Source organism: Schistocerca gregaria, chromosome 3 (genome assembly GCF_023897955.1).
Source record: "Schistocerca gregaria isolate iqSchGreg1 chromosome 3, iqSchGreg1.2, whole genome shotgun sequence".
Taxonomy (NCBI): domain Eukaryota; kingdom Metazoa; phylum Arthropoda; class Insecta; order Orthoptera; family Acrididae; genus Schistocerca; species Schistocerca gregaria.
In genome coordinates, this window is record NC_064922.1 from 463,368,035 (window position 1) to 463,387,449 (window position 19,415).

General features: G+C 42.9%; 1 protein-coding gene across 1 annotated transcript in view; it reads right to left on the minus strand.

Moving 5' to 3' along the window:
* Nucleotides 1–19,415, minus strand: part of LOC126356120 (aminopeptidase N-like) — a 238,540-nt gene that overhangs the window by 189,892 nt on the left and 29,233 nt on the right. Inside the window, exon 3 of the mRNA XM_050006821.1 lies at nt 6,335–6,530. Within this exon, the coding sequence (XP_049862778.1) occupies nt 6,335–6,530 (196 nt within the window). The remainder of the gene's footprint in view (nt 1–6,334; nt 6,531–19,415) is intronic.

Below are 19,415 nucleotides of genomic sequence, written 5' to 3' on the forward strand. Positions count from 1 at the left end.
AGACAACCCCTCGAATCCATGGACACTGCATATTAGCAGGGGACTGTTTAAGCAGGTGGAGGCCCTGCAATAGTGTGGAGCGTGTGAAGTTGGAGTGATATGGGATCCCTGATACGTATAGATACAACTCTGACAAGTGACACGTACGTAAGCATCCTGTCTGATAATTTGCATCCATTCATGTCCAATGTGCTTTCCGGCGGCCTTTGGCAGTTCCAGCAGGATAATGCGACACACCACAGGTGTAGAACTGCTACAGAGTGGCTCCACGAAGACTCTTCTGAGTTTCAATACTTCCGCGCGCGGCAACCCCGCCCGGTCATGGGCGTCTTGTCACGGTCTGCGCGGCTCCCCCCCCCCCCCCCCTCATTGGAGGTTCGAGTCCATTTGGGCATGGCTGTGTGTGTTGTCCATTGCGTGAGTTAATTTAGGTTAGATTAAGCAGTGTGTAAGCTTAGAGACAGATGCCTAAGCAGTTTGGTCCCATAAGATCTAACCACAAATTAAAATTAAACACTTCCGCTGGTCACCAAACTCCTCAGACATGAACATTATTGAGCATATTTGGGATGCCTTGCAACGTGCTGTTCAGAAGAGATCTCCACCCTCTCGTATTCTTGAGGATTTACGGACAGCTCTGCACGATTCAAGATGTCAATTCCCTCCAGCACTACTTGAGGCATTAGTCGAGACCATGTCACGTAGTGTTGCGGCACTTCTGCGTGCTCGCGGGGGCCTTACACATATTAGACACATGTACCAGGTTCTTAGGCTCTTCATTGCATATAATACTACATTTTATTTTCTGATTTCTCTATTACGACATCGATGATAAGGCTTGTTATTAAACTAGATTGGGCTTAATGACTTTCCTTGCCTGATCCATCATCTATTATAATTTCAGCTGTCAATCACTAGTGCGTTTTAATTATCATTGTAGTACCCCCCCCCCCACGAATCATGGACCTTGCCGTTGGTGGGGAGGCTTGCGTGCCTCAGCGATACAGATGGCCGTACCGTAGGTGCAACCACAACTGAGGGGTATCTGTTGAGAGGCCAGACAAACATGTGGTTCCTGAAGAGGGGCAGCAGCCTTTTCAGTAGTTGCAGAGGCAGCAGTCTGGATAACTGACTGATCTGGCCTTGCAACATTAACCAAAACGGCCTTGCTGTGCTGGTACTGCGAACGGCTGAAAGCAAGGGGAAACCACGCCCGTAATTTTTCCCGAGGACATGCAGCTTTACTGTATGATTAAATGATGATGGCGTCCTCTTGGGTAAAATATTCTGGGGGTAAAATAGTACCTCATTGGGATCTCCGGGCGGGGACTACTCAGGAGGACGTCGTTATCAGGAGAAAGAAAACTGGCGTTCTACGGATCTGAGCGTGGAATGTCAGATCCCTTAATCGGGCAGGTAGGTTAGAAAATTTAAAAAGGGAAATGGATAGGTTAAACTTAGATATAGTGGGAATTACATCTACATCTACATTTATACTCCGCAAGCCACCCAACGGTGTGTGGCGGAGGGCACTTTACGTGCCACTGTCATTACCTCTCTTTCCTGTTCCGGTCTCGTTTGGTTCGCCGGAAGAAAGACTGTCTGAAAGTCTCCGTGCGCGCTCTAATCTCTCTAATTTTACATTCATAATCTCCTCGGGAGGTATAATCAGCGGGAGGCAATATATTCGATACCTCATCCGGAAACTCACCCTTTCGAGACCTGGCGAACAAGCTACACCGCGATGCAGAGCGCCTCTCTTGCAGAGTTTGCCACTTGAGTTTGTTAAACATCTCCGTAACGCTATCACGGTTACCAAATAACCCTGTGACGAAACGCGCCGCTCTTCTTTGGAGCTACTCTATCTCCTCCGTCAACCCGATTTGGTACGGATTCCACACTGATGAGCAATACTCAAGTATAGGTCGAACGAGTGTTTTGTAAGTCCTTTGTTGATGGACTACATTTTCTAAGGACTCTCCCAATGAATCTCAACCTGGTACCCGCCTTACCAACAATTAATTTTATATGATCATTCCACTTCAAATCGTTCCGCACGCATACTCCCAGATATTTTACAGAATTAACTGCTACCAGTGTTTGTTCCGCTATCATATAATCATACAATAAAGGATCCTTCTTTCTATGTATTCGCAATACATTACATTTGTCTATGCACCAAGATCCTATCCGCTGCAGATCTTCCTGCATTTCGTTACAATTTTATAATGCTGCAACTTCTCTGTATACTACAGCATCATCCGCGAAAAGCGGCATGGAACTTCCGACACTATCTACTATGTCATTTACATATATTGTGAAACGCAATGGTGCCATAACACTCCCCTGTGGCACACAGAGGTTCCTTTAACGTCTGTAGACTAAAAGGTATCAGATAGATTATATCATGGTAAGACAGAGATTTAGGAATCAGCTTTTAAATTGTAGGACATTTCCAGGGGCAGATGTGGACTCTGACCACATCTATTGGCTATGACCTGTAGATTAAAACTGAAGAAACTGAAAAAAGGTAGGAATTTAAGGACATGGGATCTGGATAAGCTGAAAGAACCAGAGGTTGTACAGAGTTTCAAGGAGAGCATAAGGGAACAATTGACAGGAATGGGGGAAAGAAACAAAGTAGATGAAGAACGGATAGCTTTGAGAGATGAAATAGTGAAGGCAGCAGAGGATCAAGTAGGTAAAAAGACGAGGGCTAGTAGAAATCCTTGGGTAACAGAAGAAATATTGAATTTAATTGATGAAAGGAGAAAATATAAAAATGCAGTAAATGAAGCAGCCAAAAAGGAATACAAATGTCTCAAAAATGAGATAGACAGGAAGTGCAAAATGGCTAAGCAGGGATGGCTAGAGGACAAATGTAAGGATGTAGAAGCTTATCTCACTAGGGGTAAGATAGATACTGCTTACAGGAAAATTAAAGAGACCTTTGGAGAGAAGAGAACCACGTGTATGAATATCAAGAGCTCAGATGGCAACCCAGTCCTAAGCAAAGAAGGGAAGGCAGAAAGGTGGAAGGAGTATATAGAAGGTTTATACAAGGGCGATGTACTTGAGGACAATATTATGGAAATGGAAGAGGATGTAGATGAAGACGAAATGGGAGATAAGATACAGCGTGAAGAGTTTGACAGAGCACTGAAAGATCTGAGTCGAAACAAGGCCCCCGAGAGTAGACAACATTCCATTAGAACTACTGACGGCCTTGGGAGAGCCAGTCATGACAAAACTCTACCAGCTTGTGAGCAAGATGTATGAGACAGGCGAAATACCCTCAGACTTCAAGAAGAATATAATAATTCCAATCCCAAAGAAAGCAGATGCTGACAGATGTGAAAATTACCGAACTATCAGTTTAATAAGTCACATCTGCAAAATACTAACGCGAATTCTTTACAGAAATGTGGAAAAACTGGTAGATGCGGACCTCGGGGAGGATCAGTTTGGATTCCGTAGAAATGTTGGAACACGTGAGGCAATACTGACCTTACGACTTATCTTAGAAGAAAGCTTAAGAAAAGGCAAACCTACGTTTCTAGCATTTGTAGACTTAGAGAAAGCTTTTGACAATGTTGACTGGAATACTCTCTTTCAAATTCTGAAGGTGGCAGGGGTAAAATACAGGGAGCGAAAGGCTATTTACAATTTGTACAGAAACCAAATGGCAGTCTTAAGAGTCGAGGAGCATGAAAGGGAAGCAGTGGTTGGGAAAGGAGTGAGACAGGTTTGTAGCCTCTCCCCGATGTTATTCAATCTGTATATTGAGCAAGCAGTAAAGGAGACACAAGAAAAATTCGGAGTAGGTATTAAAATTCATGGAGAAGAAGTAAAAACTTTGAGGTTCGCCGATGACATTGTAATTCTGTCAGAGATGGAGAGGACCTGGAAGAGCAGTTGAACGGAATGGACAGTGTCTTGAAAGAGGAGGATATAAGATGAACATCAACAAAAGAAAAACGAGGATAATGGAATGTAGTTAAATTAAATAGGGTGATGCTGAGGGAATTAGATTAGGAAATGAGACACTTAAGTAGTAAAGGAGTGTATCTATGTAGGAAGTAAAATAACTGATGATGGTCGAAGTAGAGAGGATATAAAATGTAGACTGGCAATGGCAAGGAAAGCGTTTCTGAAGAAGAGAAATTTGTTAACATCGAATATATATTTATGTATCAGGAAGTCGTTTCTGAAAGTATTTGTTTGGAGTGTAGCCATGTATGGAAGTGAAACATGGACGATAAATAGTTTGGACAAGAAGAGAATAGAAGCTTTCGAAATGTGGTGATACAGAAGAATGCTGAAGATTAGATGGGTAGATCACATAACTATTGAGGAGGTATTTAATAGGGTTTGGAGAAGAGAAGTTTGTGGCACAACTTGACTAGAAGAAGGGATCGGTTGGTAGGATATGTTTTGAGGCATCAAGGGATCACAAATTTAGCATTGGAGGGCAGCGTGGAGGGTAAAAATCGTAGAGGGAGACCAAGAGGGGAATACACTAAGCAGATTCAGAAGGATGTAGGCTGTAGTAGGTACTGGGAGATGAAGAAGCTTTCACAGGATAGAGTAGCATGGAGAGCTGCATCAAACCAGTCTCAGGACTGAAGACAACAACAACAATAACAACGACAACAGTACCTGTATACACCTATCTTCTATGATTTTGACCATACCCTTTGACACTGTTTTGCCGATTAAGACGTGAGGTACATCATTGTTTCCAATCCAACCAATGGCTTTTGACTATTCAAGAAAACACTGATAGGCCTGACTATTCTACATCTCCATCAGTACTCTGCGTGCCACCTGACATTGTGTCACGTAGGGTACTTCTGGTATTACTAACTGATCCCCCCTTCCCTGATTAATTCGCGAATGGCAAGTGGCACGAATGATTGTCGGTAAACCTCAGTATTTCCTCAAAATTCTCGAATCTTCTCGTTGTGATGATTTTGCGAGATTTTAAATGAGAGTTATTTAACTTTATGGATTTCCCCACAACCCATCTTAGCACGTAAATAGCATCTGTTGTGATTCTGTTTTTCCTGAAACCTTGTTGTTCTTCTTTCTCTTCTATGTCATTTTCTGAAGTGTCTGTAATTAGTGATGTTAACAGTTTTAAGATGGTATCCAGTAGGGTAATTCCCTGGTAATTATCTAATAGTTGTTTATCTTCCTTTTTATATATCGCAGTTGTAATGCTTTCATGCTGTTATGTTGGTACTCTATCTTCCTTCATAATATTGTTAAATAAAGTACTAAGTTATTGATACAGTTTTTGCCCACGGATCCTATTAATTAATTAAATGTGGAGTCTGGCCATGGAGATTTTCTGGTTTTAAGTTTTTATTGCAGTGCATATTTCGACCATTGAGAAGTCTATTTGACTATTATTGTTGTACACGCCAGCATGCTCGGTGTTGCAAACGCCCGACTGTGGATTGGCGCTCGAGCCACAGGTAAGCCGGTTCGAATCCTGGTGGGGGAAGAAATTTTTACTGCTAGTGTTTGGCCGGTAGGGGGGAGTAGAGATGGTGGCGTGAAGTTTCTTATCACCAGGCTTTGGGCCAACATCCTGGTTTAAATGCCTAACTGCTCCGCAGTGTCTCATGAAGTGAGAGTATATGGCCTTAGTGGTGATCCGTCCGCCGAATGGAGACAAGGCGCCCCCCTCCCCCCTATGGTTCTATTCGAGAGGGGTAGGCTATGTGCTGGCACCGGGTTTCAGCCCCTCCCTTCTCTCCAGCATGAACATGACACTACACAAACACACACACACGTTACAGTGATCTACACTTAACAAATGCATGTACGCACACCAGTCTGATACTTCAAAAAGGAAAGTTGCCAGCGTGCGCGAAGGATAGGGAAAAACATTCCAATTAGGTGGCTGAACCTGCCCTTCGGGGTCTTCCAGCAATGAATGCTGTTGTACGATTTTGCTTTACTTTGTCATTGTTTGTGTTTTGGTGTGTAGTTTGAACTTCGTCGTTGTACTGTACGTCCTTGTACTATAATTTAGTATAATTTCCCACTGAATGTTTCAGCTGGTTTGTTTATCATATCAGAGGCAAAGAATTCAATGCACGTGTTCGACTGAGCCTGGCTTACGTCGTTATTTCGCAAACTAGATCGTCAATCAAACACGCTCAATGGGTAGTTATGGAAAATGACAATTAATTACATTTTTAATGTTCTGGAGAAGTAACTAAAATTACGTAGTAGCAAATATTTTTTTGACTGGATTGAATTTTAGTTGATTTACACAGGTTAGAGCGCTGTTTGTTTTTGTAAATTCTGTGGAGACACTCACCTGTTCTTCGAGGGTGATGACGAGGAAATTGCTGCCGTCCTGCAGCGGTTCATGACTGGCGCCGATGAGGGTACCATTGCTCAAGATGACGGACAAAATAACTATGCTGACGTCTGCGTGCATCGTGAGTGTGGTCGTGTCGCGCAGAATTTCCACCTCTATGAAGGTAGAGCCGTAAAATCTGAACGGATTTTCCCTAGAAAGAAAGAAAAAATCGGGCGTCTCATTCTGTCCAGTTCATTACATATCTTGCAACAAAATGTTAATTGGCAAAGACAATGAACTCCATTCTGTAAAATCGGAGCTTTCTTATTGGAAGCATAGCTACATCCTCAGAGCTTTGACGGACATGTACCACAGTTGCTCTAAAAGCAAGATCGATTCAGGTAGGAAATAAACAATGGACTGCATGGTAATTTAATGGAAAGTACATGTAAGCTCCACCTTCGATTACAAATAATTTCGATTTCATTCATATATGATGACGATTCAGACTATTTTGGAAAGAAAATGTCGTTCTACCTGTGGAGAAAAGTGGTTGACGAATTATATACAATTGTCATTTTAGACACAGCCGCAGAATATGCCTACAATTACAACAGGCTGTTGGTCATATTTTGGTCATCTTTAGATTCTATATATTGTAGGAGGCATTTGGCAAATAAAGAGTTGTTTTCAACTGATGACAACGAATGGTGTGAATGCATTGTTCACCAAATGCCTCCTGTGACAAATTTTATCTGAAGATGGTCAAAGTACCGGGTGATCAAAAAGTCAGTACAATTTTGAAAACTGAATATATCACGGAATAATGTAGATAGAGAGGTACAAATTGACACACATGCTTGGAATGACATGAGGTTTTATTAGAACCAACAAAATACAAAAGTTCAAAAAATGTCCGACAGATGGCACTTCGTCTGTTCAGAATAGCAATAATTAGTATAACAAAGTAAGACAAAGCAAAGATGATGTTCTTTACAGGAAATGCTCAATACGTCCACCATCGTTCCTCAACAACAGCTGTAGTCGAGGAATAATGTTGTGAACTGCACTGTAAAGCATTCTAAACATTCATGGTGGTGTCTGTTTGTTCTATATCGTGTCTCCCTACCACTTTCGCGCAACGACGCTCTGAGCGTGTTTTTTAGGGAATTGACTAGTTTGAATCTGGGACCTGTTGCTGGTAAGGAGACGCCAGACCACACATGACATGTAGAATTCAGAAGAGTTCAGTGAGACTAGCGATGATATAACCAAATACTAAATGATCTCAGCGTCAGCTCCACTGCACTCCCTGTAAAAGAATCTTAATACTAACTAAATTTAGTGGAAAGGGTTCAAGGCTTTCCTATTTTTAGTTAGCTGGTAAAATAACGTCGAAAAAGCAGTTAGTTTACCATTGGAAATTTTATTCTACTCACAAAACATCGTTTATAAATTGCACTATTAATAAAAGGAAATGTTTTAATACAGGATGGTAAAAACCAACTGCGTTCAACAAAAATGTGAACGAATGTTCCCTGAATGGGTTTCCAAGTTCTACAATCGATCGAAGGATGACCTATGCCATATCACATCTATAATCTAGGTTTAATTTAAGTTTCACAAAAGAGAAAACTATCAAAATGGTCTACAGTGACCCTCAATTATCTTTAATTACTTATTTAACTTGTCGTAAATTACAGTGGCTGATGTGGATTCTCAATAACTATATAAAAGAAAAATCATCGCGTTTCAGATCTTTTCTTCAAGTGGCAAATGTGAACACCATGAATTTTAATTAACGATCGACACTAGTATTACGCAAAAAAGGGGTGTAGCAGATGAGACTTCTGCAGTTCTGAGTGTAGCTTTATGCGCTGTTATGCGGCATAGCGTGCGTTCATTACCTTGTCGGTGTTCGTCAGGGGGGGGGGGGGGGGGGGGCGGCCGGCGCAGCAGCCATCCAGCTCGCCGTCTCGGAACTAACTCTCCTGACTTCTCCTTACTACAATTTACCGAAGTAGATTTAAAAAAGCTATCTGGCTGTGTTTTCATCTGACCAATCAGGGTCTCAATGTTAACCTTAAGCTCCGCCTACAAAGATTCTGTCCATCCAATGAGAAACGTTATACTTTTCGTGGTGGGGCAATGTTTTTAAAGTTTGCAACGTAACAGAGACGCTAAAAAGTCTCACGCTAAAACCTGCAGCTGGTGTGGTCCTTTTAGCGTTATTGTAAGATCTATACTGTTCTTCTGGAGGGCTCTATCTTTTAACATGGGATGGGGGGTGGTCCTTGACGTACCTGAGACGCGAAAAAGTCTCACGCTAAAACGTGCGGGTGGTGAGCCCTAGTGGTTAGCTGGCGACGTGGGTGTCCAGTCCGTCCCTTATCATAGGGCCTTCTAGCTTAACACGGTTCTGCTCTCGGCTTCTTTTCTCGTTTCTCCCCTCCGAACTGCGTCGGTCTCTCGGTGGGAAGGTACGACATGCATTTAGGCATTCTTGTGTTAGTCTGTGGTATTCGATTTGCTCACTCGTTACTCGTATTACTTTGGTTAATTTTATGTCACGATTTATTCCGAGCTATGTGACATACTACTGGATTTGCTTATCATGTCAGGGTGTTCATGGAAGGTGTTGGATTTGCCTGACTCCTTACAGCATGTCCGGAGTTATGGTGAGGCATTGGCGTCGGATGTTGTCTTTCAGCATCCCTAGAGATGTCGGTCGATCACGACACACTTGCGACTTCAGGTAACCCCAAAGCCAATAATCGCACGGACTGAGGTCTTGGGACCTGGGATTCCAAGCATGACGAAAGTGGCGGCTGAGCACACGATCGTCACCAAACGACGCGCGCAAGAGATCTTTCACTCGTCTAGCAAAAAAGGGGCGGAGAGCCATCCTGCATAAACATCGTGCGTTTCAGCAGGTGTTTATCAGCCAGGTTGGGGATGATGCGATTCTGTAACATATCGGCGTACCTCTCACCCGTCACGGTAGCAGTTACAAAACCAGAATCACACATTTCCTCGAAGAAAAAAGGCCTGATAACGGTAGATTTGGTAAATCCAACCCATACCGTGACTTTCTCGTCGTGCAATGGAGTTTCCACGACAGTTCTAGGTTTTTCGGTAGCCCAAATTCTGCAGTTGTGGCCGTTAACAGACCCTCGGAGCGTGAAATGAGCTTCGTCGGTCCACAACACGTTACTCAACCAATCGTTATCTTCCGCCATCTTTTGAAACGTCCACACCGCAAATGCCCTCCGCTTCACTAAATCGCTAAGTAACAATTCATGATGCCGATGGATTTTGTACGGATTGCATTGGAGGGTTCGCCTAAGTGCCAACCAAACAGTAGTGTATGGAATGCCGGTGCGACGTGCGACTGCACGAGCGCTGACTTCTCCGTGCATAGACGAACCCGCTACAGTCTCCATTTCTTCCTGAACTGTCTCAGCAGCATTACGCCTTATGCTCGGTCGACCACTACGGAGTCTATCGTCTAAACAACTCGTGGCTTCCAACTTCGAAATCATTCTCGCCACAGCTGCATTTGTCAATGGACCTTTACCCGTTCGAATCCCCTTCTTATGGCGATAGGATCGTAACGCTGAACTAACACATTCCCCATTTTGATAATATAGCTTCACTATAAGCGCCTTTTCAGGTAGCGTCAACAAACTGCGACTGCTGATGCGTCTGATTCTCTCTCTCGTTACGGCTCCTTTTATACACCATTGTCATGCTCAGTCACTGACGTTTTGCTGTCCAGCGCAATCTGTCTGACATTTTGTGATTTTTTGTTTGTTTGTTCTAATAAAACCCGATGTCATTTCAAGCATGTGTGTCATTTTTACCTCTCTATCTACATTATTCCGTGGTTTATCAAGTTTTCAAATTTATACTGACTTTTTGATCACCTGGTATAATGAGGCGTCAAAGCCATGGGACACCTCATAAAATCGTGTCGGATCTCCTTTTGCCCGGCGCAGTGCAGCAACTCGGCGTGGCATGGACTCAACAAGTCGCTGTAAGTTCCCTGCAGAAATATTGGATCTTTCTTCCCGTACAGTCGTCTGTAATTTCGAAAGTGTTACCGTAGCTGAGGGAATTAGATTAGGAAATGAGACATTTAAAGTAGTAAAGGAGTTTTGCTATTTGGGGAGCAAAATAACTGATGATGGTCGAAGATGAGGAGATATAAAATGCAGACTGGCAAAGGCAAGTAATGCGTTTCTGCAGAAGAGAAATTTGTTAATATCGAATATAGATTTAAGTGTCAGGAAGTCGTTACTGAAAGTATTTGTATGGAGTGTAGCCATGTATGGAAGTGAAACATGGACGATAAATAGCTTGGACAAGAAGAGAATAAAAGCTTTCGAACTGTGGTGCTATAGAAGAATGCTGAAGATTAGATGGGTAGATCACATAACTAATGAGGAGGTATTGAATAGAATTGGGGAGAAGAGTTTGTGGCACAACTTGACTAGAAGAAGGGATCGGTTGGTAGGACATGTTCTGAGACATCGAGGTATCACCAATTTAGCATTGGAGGGCAGCGTGGAGGGTAAAAGTCGTAGAGAGAGACCAAGAGATGAATATACTAAGCAGATTCAGAAGGATGTAGGTTGCAGTAAGTACTTCGAGATGAAGAAACTTGCACAGGATAGGGAGCATGGAGAGCTGCATCAAACCAGTCTCAGGACTGAAGACCACAACGACAACAACAAGAATCGTGCACGAACCAGCCTCTCGATTATGGGGTATAAATGTTCCATGCGAACCATGTCGGCTGATCTGGGTGGCCAAATAATTCGCTTGAACTGTCCAGAAAGTTCTTCAAACCAATTGCGGACAATTGTGGCCCTGTGACATGGTGAATTGTCGTCCATAAAAATCCCATCGTTGTCTGGGAACATGAAGCCAATGAATGGTTTCAAATGGCCTCCAAGTAGCTGAACATTACTATTTCGAGTCAATGACCGGATCAGTCCGACCCGAGGACCACGCTATTATCAAGCCACCACCAGCTTGCACAGAGCGTTGTTGACAACTTGGGTTCATGACTTCATGGTGTCTGCGCGGCACTCGAGCCCTACCATTAATTCTTACGAATTGAAATCGAGATTCTTCTGAGCAGGCCACTGTTTTCTATTCGTCTAGGGTTTAATCGATATTGTTAATAGCCCAGGAGAGGCGCTGCAGGCGATGTCGTGCAGTTAGCAACACACTTTGGTTGTCTGCTGCCATAGCCCATTAACGCAAAATTACGCCGCAATGTCCTAATGGTACGTTCCTCGAACATCCCACAATGCTTTTTTGCGGTTGTTTGACGCAGTTTTGCTTGTCTGTTAGCACTGGAAACTCTACGCTAATACCACTGCTCTCGGTCACTAAGTGACGGCCGTCGGCCGGTGCGTTGTATGTGGTAGAGGAAATGGCCTGGGTGCGATATTCTCGGTGCCCTCTTGACGCTATGGATCTCGGAATATTAAATTCCGTAATGATTTCAGAAATAGATTGCGTCTAGCTGCAACTAACATTTCGCGTTCAAAGTCTGTTAATTCTCGCTGTGCGGGCGAAACGACGTCGGAAACCTTTTCACATGAATCACCTGAGTACACATGACAGCTCCGCCATTGCACTGCCCTTCTATATCTTGTGTACGCGATACTGCCGCCTTCTACATATGAGCATATCGTATTCCACGACTTTCGGCATCTCAGTGTATATCCGAAAACAGTTATATATATATATATATATATATATATATATATATATATATATATATATATATATATATATATATATATATTCTGTGATTGTGTACGAAATAACAGCTCCTTTGGTTACACATTAAGATTTTCTACCCTTTTTACATGGTTTCCTCTGTCACAGTGCCAAGTAACATTTTCTGTAACTTGTCAGAAAACACAGGAAGTTAACAAAGGACACATTCTAATTTGAAAATATACGAGCATGCCATACCTGGGGAATGTTGTTCAGAAGGTAGCCAACAGGGTTTCAAGAAGACCAACATTCACGTAACATTGAGCCGTAGTAAAGTTAGCTTTGAAAAGCGCGCCGCAGCGCGTAGCGTGAAGCAGTCGCCATCGGTTTTCTGGCGGTGGTGCCGTTGTCACAATTGAAGGCTTCGGTGTCTTCCTCTAGCGGGAAAGGGAGAAAGTGGGCTGTTCGTATGGGTTTTATAAGCGACTGTACGGACTCTCGTCGAGAGCTGGCAGTCGGGGCATCAAGAAGCGACTTCTCTGCCGGTGCTAGAGGGACAGCACGCAGACCGCGGCATCAGCGTAAGCGACACGAGCAGCGGTTCCGTGATATGGGGCGTTAACTGAGCGTGGGTCCGCGAGAGGAGTAATTTGCAGTTCGGCCGTCTGCTGTCGACCGGCGAGGAGGTTCTGAAAATCGGCGTGCCTTCCTGCGTCCGTTGAAACGACTGGCAGCGGGCGGCTCGCCAGAGTATTTGGAGGTGCTGCGTTGGTTCAGTCCTTGGAGTCGTAACGCACCAGAAGTTGAGTATTGATTGTTAATAGATTTTATGAAGTTTAATTGAATTCAATTTACTTATTCTTGTTAATTATACCAGCAGAATATTTTGGAGGTTTCCCGCTATGCATTCTCATCTGCCCACCCGCGGGATGGTGGAAATATCAGAAAGTGTGGTCCGTTTGTCCCCTTTTGAGGACGAGGGGGGGGGGGGAGGGGCAGTCAGAAAAAATCTATGGTTCGGATTGCTTCTTTCCCCTCCCAGCTTACCTACGGGTTATTTGACTGTTAGCCTTTGCTATGTCTGTGGAAGTCTAAGGCACCAATGGCTGTACTGTTAAGGCACTAAGACCTGATCCATTCTCTCGCCTGCCATAACTAGTATTACTAGACTCACATGTAAAGGATACTCTAAGAAACAAGAGAAATTCCTTTTGCCTCGGGGAAAGAATTAGTCAATTGCATAACGAATTCCTGCTCATCTGGAAGCTGTAACTTACATAAATTTGTGTTTATGTATATTTGGCTATAATTAAGCAAGGTTTTTAATGTACTCTGTTTTTTATTTATTTATTTATTTATTTATTTATTTATTTATTTTTTTTTTTTTTTTTTTGGTCATCAGCAGTCTATTGACTGGTTTGATGCGGCCCGCCACGAATTCCTTACCTGTGCTAACCTCTTCATCTCAGAGTAGCACTTGCAACCTACGTCCTCAATTATTTGCTTGACGTATTCCAATCTCTGTCTTCCTCTACAGGTTTTCCCTCTACAGCTCCCCCTAGTACCATGGAAGTCATTCCCTCATGTCTTAGCAGATGTCCTATCATCCTGTCCCTTCTCCTTATCAATGTTTTCCACATATTCCTTTCCTCTCCGATTCTGCGAAGAACCTCCTCATTCCTTACCTTATCAGTCCACCTAATGTTCAACATTCGTCTATAGCACCACACCTCAAATGCTTCGATTCTCTTTTGTTCCGGTTTTCCCACAGTCTATGTTTCACTACCATACAATGCTTTACTCCAGACGTACATCCTCAGAAATTTCTTCCTCAAATTGAGGACGGTATTTGATTTTAGTAGACTTCTCTTCGCCAGAAATGCCTTTTTTGCCATAGCGAGTATGCTTTTGATGTCCTCCTTGCTCCGCACGTCATTGGTTATTTTACTGCCTAGGTAGCAGAATTCCTTAACTTCATTGACTTCGTGACCATAAATCCAGATGTTAAGTTTCTCGCTGTTCTCGTTTCTACTACTTCTCATTACCTTCGTCTTTCTCCGATTTACTCTCAAACCACACTGTGTTCTCATTAGACCATTCCGTCCAGCAGATCATTTAATTCTTCTTCACTTTCACTCAGGATAGCAATGTCATCAGCGAATCGTATCATTGATATCCTTTCACCTTGTATATTAATTCCACTCCTGGACCTTTCTTTTATTTCCATCATTGATTCCTCGATGTACAGATTGAAGAGTAGGGGCGAAAGGCTACAGTCTTGTCTTACTCCCTTCTTAATACGAGCACTTCGTTTTTGATCGTCCACTCTTATTATTCCCTCTTGGTTGTTGTACATATTGTATATGATCCGTCTATCCCTATAGCTTACCCCTACTTTTTTCAGAATCTCGAACAGCTTGCACCATTTTATATTGTCGAACGCTTTTTCCAGGTCGACAAATCCTATGAACGTGTCTTGATTTTTCTTTAGCCTTGCTTCCATTATTAGCCGTAACGTCAGAATTGCCTCTCTCGTGCCTTTACTTTTCCTAAAGCCAAACTGTTCGTCACCTAGCGCATTCTCAATTTTCTTTCCATTCTTCTGTATATTATTCTTGTAAGCCAGCTTCGATGCATAAGCTGTTAAGATGATTGTGCGATAATTCTCGCTCTTGTCAGCTCTTGCCGTCTTCGGAATTGTGTGGATGATGGTTTTCCGAAAGTCAGATGGTATGTCACCAGACTCATATATTCTACACACCAACGTGAATAGTCGTTTTGTTGTCACTTCCCCTAATGATTTTGGAAATTCTGATGGAATGTTATCTATCCCTTCTGCCTTATTTGACCGTAAGTCCTCCAAAGCTCTTTTAAATTCCGATTCTAATACTGGATCCCCTATCTCTTCTAAATCGACTCCTGTTTCTTCTTCTATCACATCAGACAAATCTTCACCCTCATAGAGGCTTTCAATGTATTCTTTCCACATATCTGCTCTCTCCTCTGCATTTAACAGTAGAATTCCCGTTGCACTCTTAATGTTACCACCGTTGCTTTTAATGTCACCAAAGGTTGTTTTGACTTTCCTGTATGCTGAGTCTGTCCTTCCTACAATCATATCTTTTTCGATGTCTTCACATTTTTCCTGCAGCCATTTCGTCTTAGCTTCCCTGCACTTCCTATTTATTTCATTCCTCAGCGACTGGTATTTCTGTATTCCTGATTTTCCCGGAACATGTTTGTACTTCTTCCTTTCATCAGTCAACTGAATTATTTCTTCTGTTACCCATGGTTTCTTCGCGGCTACCTTCTTTGTACCTATGTTTTTCTTCCCAACTTCTGTGATGGCCCTTTTTAGAGATGTCCATTCCTCTTCAACTGTGCTGCCTACTGCGCTATTCCTTATTGCTGTATCTATAGCGTTAGAGAACTTCAAACGTATCTCGTCATTCCTTAGAACTTCCATATCCCACTTCTTTGCGTATTGATTCTTCCTGACTAATGTCTTGAACTTCAGCCGACTCTTCATCACTACTATATTGTGATCTGAGTCTATATCTGCTCCTGGGTACGCCTTACAATCCAGTATCTGATTTCGGAATCTCTGTCTGACCAGGATGTAATCTAATTGTAATCTTCCTGTATCTCCTGTCCTTTTCCAAGTATACCTCCTCCTCTTGTGATTCTTAAACAGGGTATTCGCTATTACTAGCTGAAACTTGTTACAGAACTCAATTAGTCTTTCTCCTCTATCATTCCTTGTCCCAAGCCCATATTCTCCTGTAACCTTTTCTTCTACTCCTTCCCCTACAACTGCATTCCAGTCGCCCATGACTATTAGATTTTCGTCCCCTTTACATACTGCATTACCCTTTCAATATCCTCATACACTTTCTCTATCAGTTCATCTTCAGCTTGCGACGTCGGCATGTATACCTGAACTATCGTTGTCGGTGTTGTTCTGGTGTCGATTCTGATTAGAACAACCCGGTCACTGAACTGTTCACAGTAACACACCCTCTCCCCTACCTTCCTATTCATAACAAATCCTACACCTGTTATACCATTTTCTGCTGCTGTTGATATTACCCGATACTCATCTGACCAGAAATCCTTGTCTTCCTTCCACTTCACGTCACTGACCCCTACTATATCTAGATTGAGCCTTTGCATTTCCCTTTTCATATTTTCTAGTTTCCCTACCACGTTCAAGCTTCTGACATTCCACGCCCCGACTCATAGAACATTACCCTTTCGTTGATTATTCAATCTTTTTCTCATGGTAACCTCCCCCTTGGCAGTCCCCTCCCGGAGATCCGAATGGGGGACTATTCCGGAATATTTTGCCAATGGAGAGATCCGAATGGGGGACTATTCCGGAATCTTTTGCCAATGGAGAGATCATCGTGACACTTCTTCAACTACAGGCCACATGTCCTGTGGATACACGTTACGTGTCTTTAATGCAGTGGTTTCCATTGCCTTCTGCATCCTCATGTCGTTGATCATTGCTGATTCTTTGCCTTTATGGGCAATTTCCCACCCCTAGGACAAGAGAGTGCCCTGAACCTCTATCCGCTCCTCCGCTCTCTTTGACAAGGCCGTTGGCAGAATGTGGCTGACTTCTTATGCCGGAAGTCTTCGGCCGCCAATGCTGATTATTTATCAAAATTTAGGCAGTGGCGAGGATCGAACCCGGGACCGAAGACGTTTTGATTATGAATCAAAGACGCTGCCTCTAGACCACGGGTACTCCGTAGTGGATTTTTTAAATATTGTTTCTAGTGAGCAAAAACTGTTGTGTGTTTTTTCCAATTCAGTACCTTTTAAGGCTTTTACTCAACGTGCTTATGTGTTTCATACAGGTTGGTTATCAGTGTGTTTTCTTCCCATGCTGTTTATGGCATTGAGTACTCTTCTTTGCAAAGTACTGATATATGTTTCACCGCTTATGCTACTCCCAACAATCATGTATCATACTGAAAAGCAGAGATGATTCTTCTAACACTGCCTTGCGTCTTTTCAATGCAATTCCATAGACGTTTTCATGACTCTATTTTACGAATAACAGACCTGATCCATTCTCTCGCCTGCCATAACTAGTATTACTAGACTCACATGTAAAGGATACTCTAAGAAACAAGAGAAATTCCTTTTGCCTCGGGGAAAGAATTAGTCAATTGCATAACGAATTCCTGCTCATCTGGAAGCTGTAACTTACATAAATTTGTGTTTACACATTTTAATCATACAGATATCAAATCTTAAGAATCAGGATCCAAAAGTTTTGCTTTGCACCAATGAATGGGGGTATTTATCAGAGAGAATTTTAAAGTAATCCAGAGAATCGATTATAATAAAATTAAAGTAACTGATAACTAATGCATCGATAACAGCCCAAATTAATAATAAAGTCGTAGTGCATGTTGATGAGTTTTTGTATCTAGAATAGTTGAATATCACCAGATGGACAAGAAAAGAAATAAACGGGACTCTAAAATTGTTTTGCTGTGCTTTTGGTTAGCTAAATAGAGTTTTTAAAAGGAAGGTTCCAATGTTTGTGGATATAATATTTGCTATTTGCGTGCATTAAAAGATTTGGCTTAGGTCAATGAGACATCGACTTGTAATGCGGAAACTACTCAAATATCGTGGATTGCTCACCGAGAAACGGCGAGAAACATTTTGGGAATTATCAAGAATCATATAAAACCAAGAAATCAATCAGATAATAGACTGGAAAGGAAGTAACAAAAATGAGGTGGAGGAAGGTGGACCAAGGAAGTCATTTACTGGATACCAAGAAAAAAATGTTAAATCATGGAATGTGATTGTATGGCAGTAGAAAACATGTTATAGGAGCATGAATGAGTATCGTTGACGACCATAATGCAGCGAGAACTCCTCACTCCTCTCTGTTTCCACCTCTCTCTTCATGTCACTGTCCACCCATCTCTGTCTCCTCCTCCCATCTGTCTCTTCCTACTCCCTCTCTCTATCTCCCTCTTCCACCCCTTTCTCAGATCATCTCCTCCACCCCCTCCCTCCATAATCTCCTCCTCCTTTTTCTGTCCATCCCTGTCCCACCCCTCTCTCTGTCCATCTCCCTTCCTTCTTCTCTGTGATGATGTGATGACCACGTTCTTCTCCTCCACTCTCCATCATTCTCCTCTTCCCCTTGTCTCCATCCCCACCCCCTTCCCCTTCTCTATACTCATCCCCTCCTGCCTCTATCTTTCCCTAGACATCCCTCCTAGATGTAGAGCTCTGAAACATTTCTTATCACCAAAATACAGGCTGTCTTGCAAAGTAGGTCGATAAGACAGGTCAGTACTACTCCAACACAGCATGCATGCCGTGCAGGACAGCCTACATATGGGGGTGGGAAAAACAGTATCTTGCTCCTCACATGTAGGCTGCCCTGCAAATCAGGTCGATAAGGCAGGCTGCACAATCTGCCTTTCCTATAGGATAGCCTATGTGCTAGGCACTGGAAAAAACACATCTCCTATTCAAGCTAAAAGACTAGAAGTCCCATAGTGACGATCTTCACGTAGCTTCCCACTTTTGTGCCAATTTTGGTTTACATTGATCCAGGGATTTGAGAGGAGATCCCAGACAAAAACTCTCATACACATCTTGGGCATCTCCACACACATCATCACTTGTCATTTGGGCTCACTTCGAAGTGGGACTCCTCACTGAAAACAATTCTACTCCATTTAGTAAGATTCCATGCCGAAGATGTGTCTGGAGACGCCCTGGACAAAGGTGGATACCGACCTTACCAATCTGACTGTCATTCGCCACCATACTGCCCAACAGCGAGGATTGATGGTCTAAGGTTCCACTTCTTTTCATAGCAGGCCCCACTAGGTTGTCATCTGCGTCACCCTTACAGCACAGTGCTATGTCCGTGACATTCTACCCTCCATTTTGTTGCCCTTCATAGCAAGCCCTCCTGGACTTACATTTCAGTAAGATAATGCCTGCCCACACATGGCGAGAGTTTCTACTGTTTGTCTCCATGGTTGCCAAGCTCTGCCTTGGCCAGCAAGGTCACCAGATCTCTCCCCAATTGAGAACGTTTGCTGGAGCATTATGTGCTGTGCTCTTCAACAAGTGCGGGATTTTGACGATCTCACTCGTCAATTAGACTGAATGTGGCACAGTATCCCTCAGAAGGACATCAACAAATCTATCAATCAGTGCCAGGACGAATAAATTCTTTCACTAGGGCGAAAGATGGACCAACATGTCCTTACGAAGGTTTTTCTCTTCAATAAACCATCCAATTTTTCTTAAATTGCAATCGTTTTTTTGCTTTTGAATGTACGTGACATCTACCGACTACTGTCCC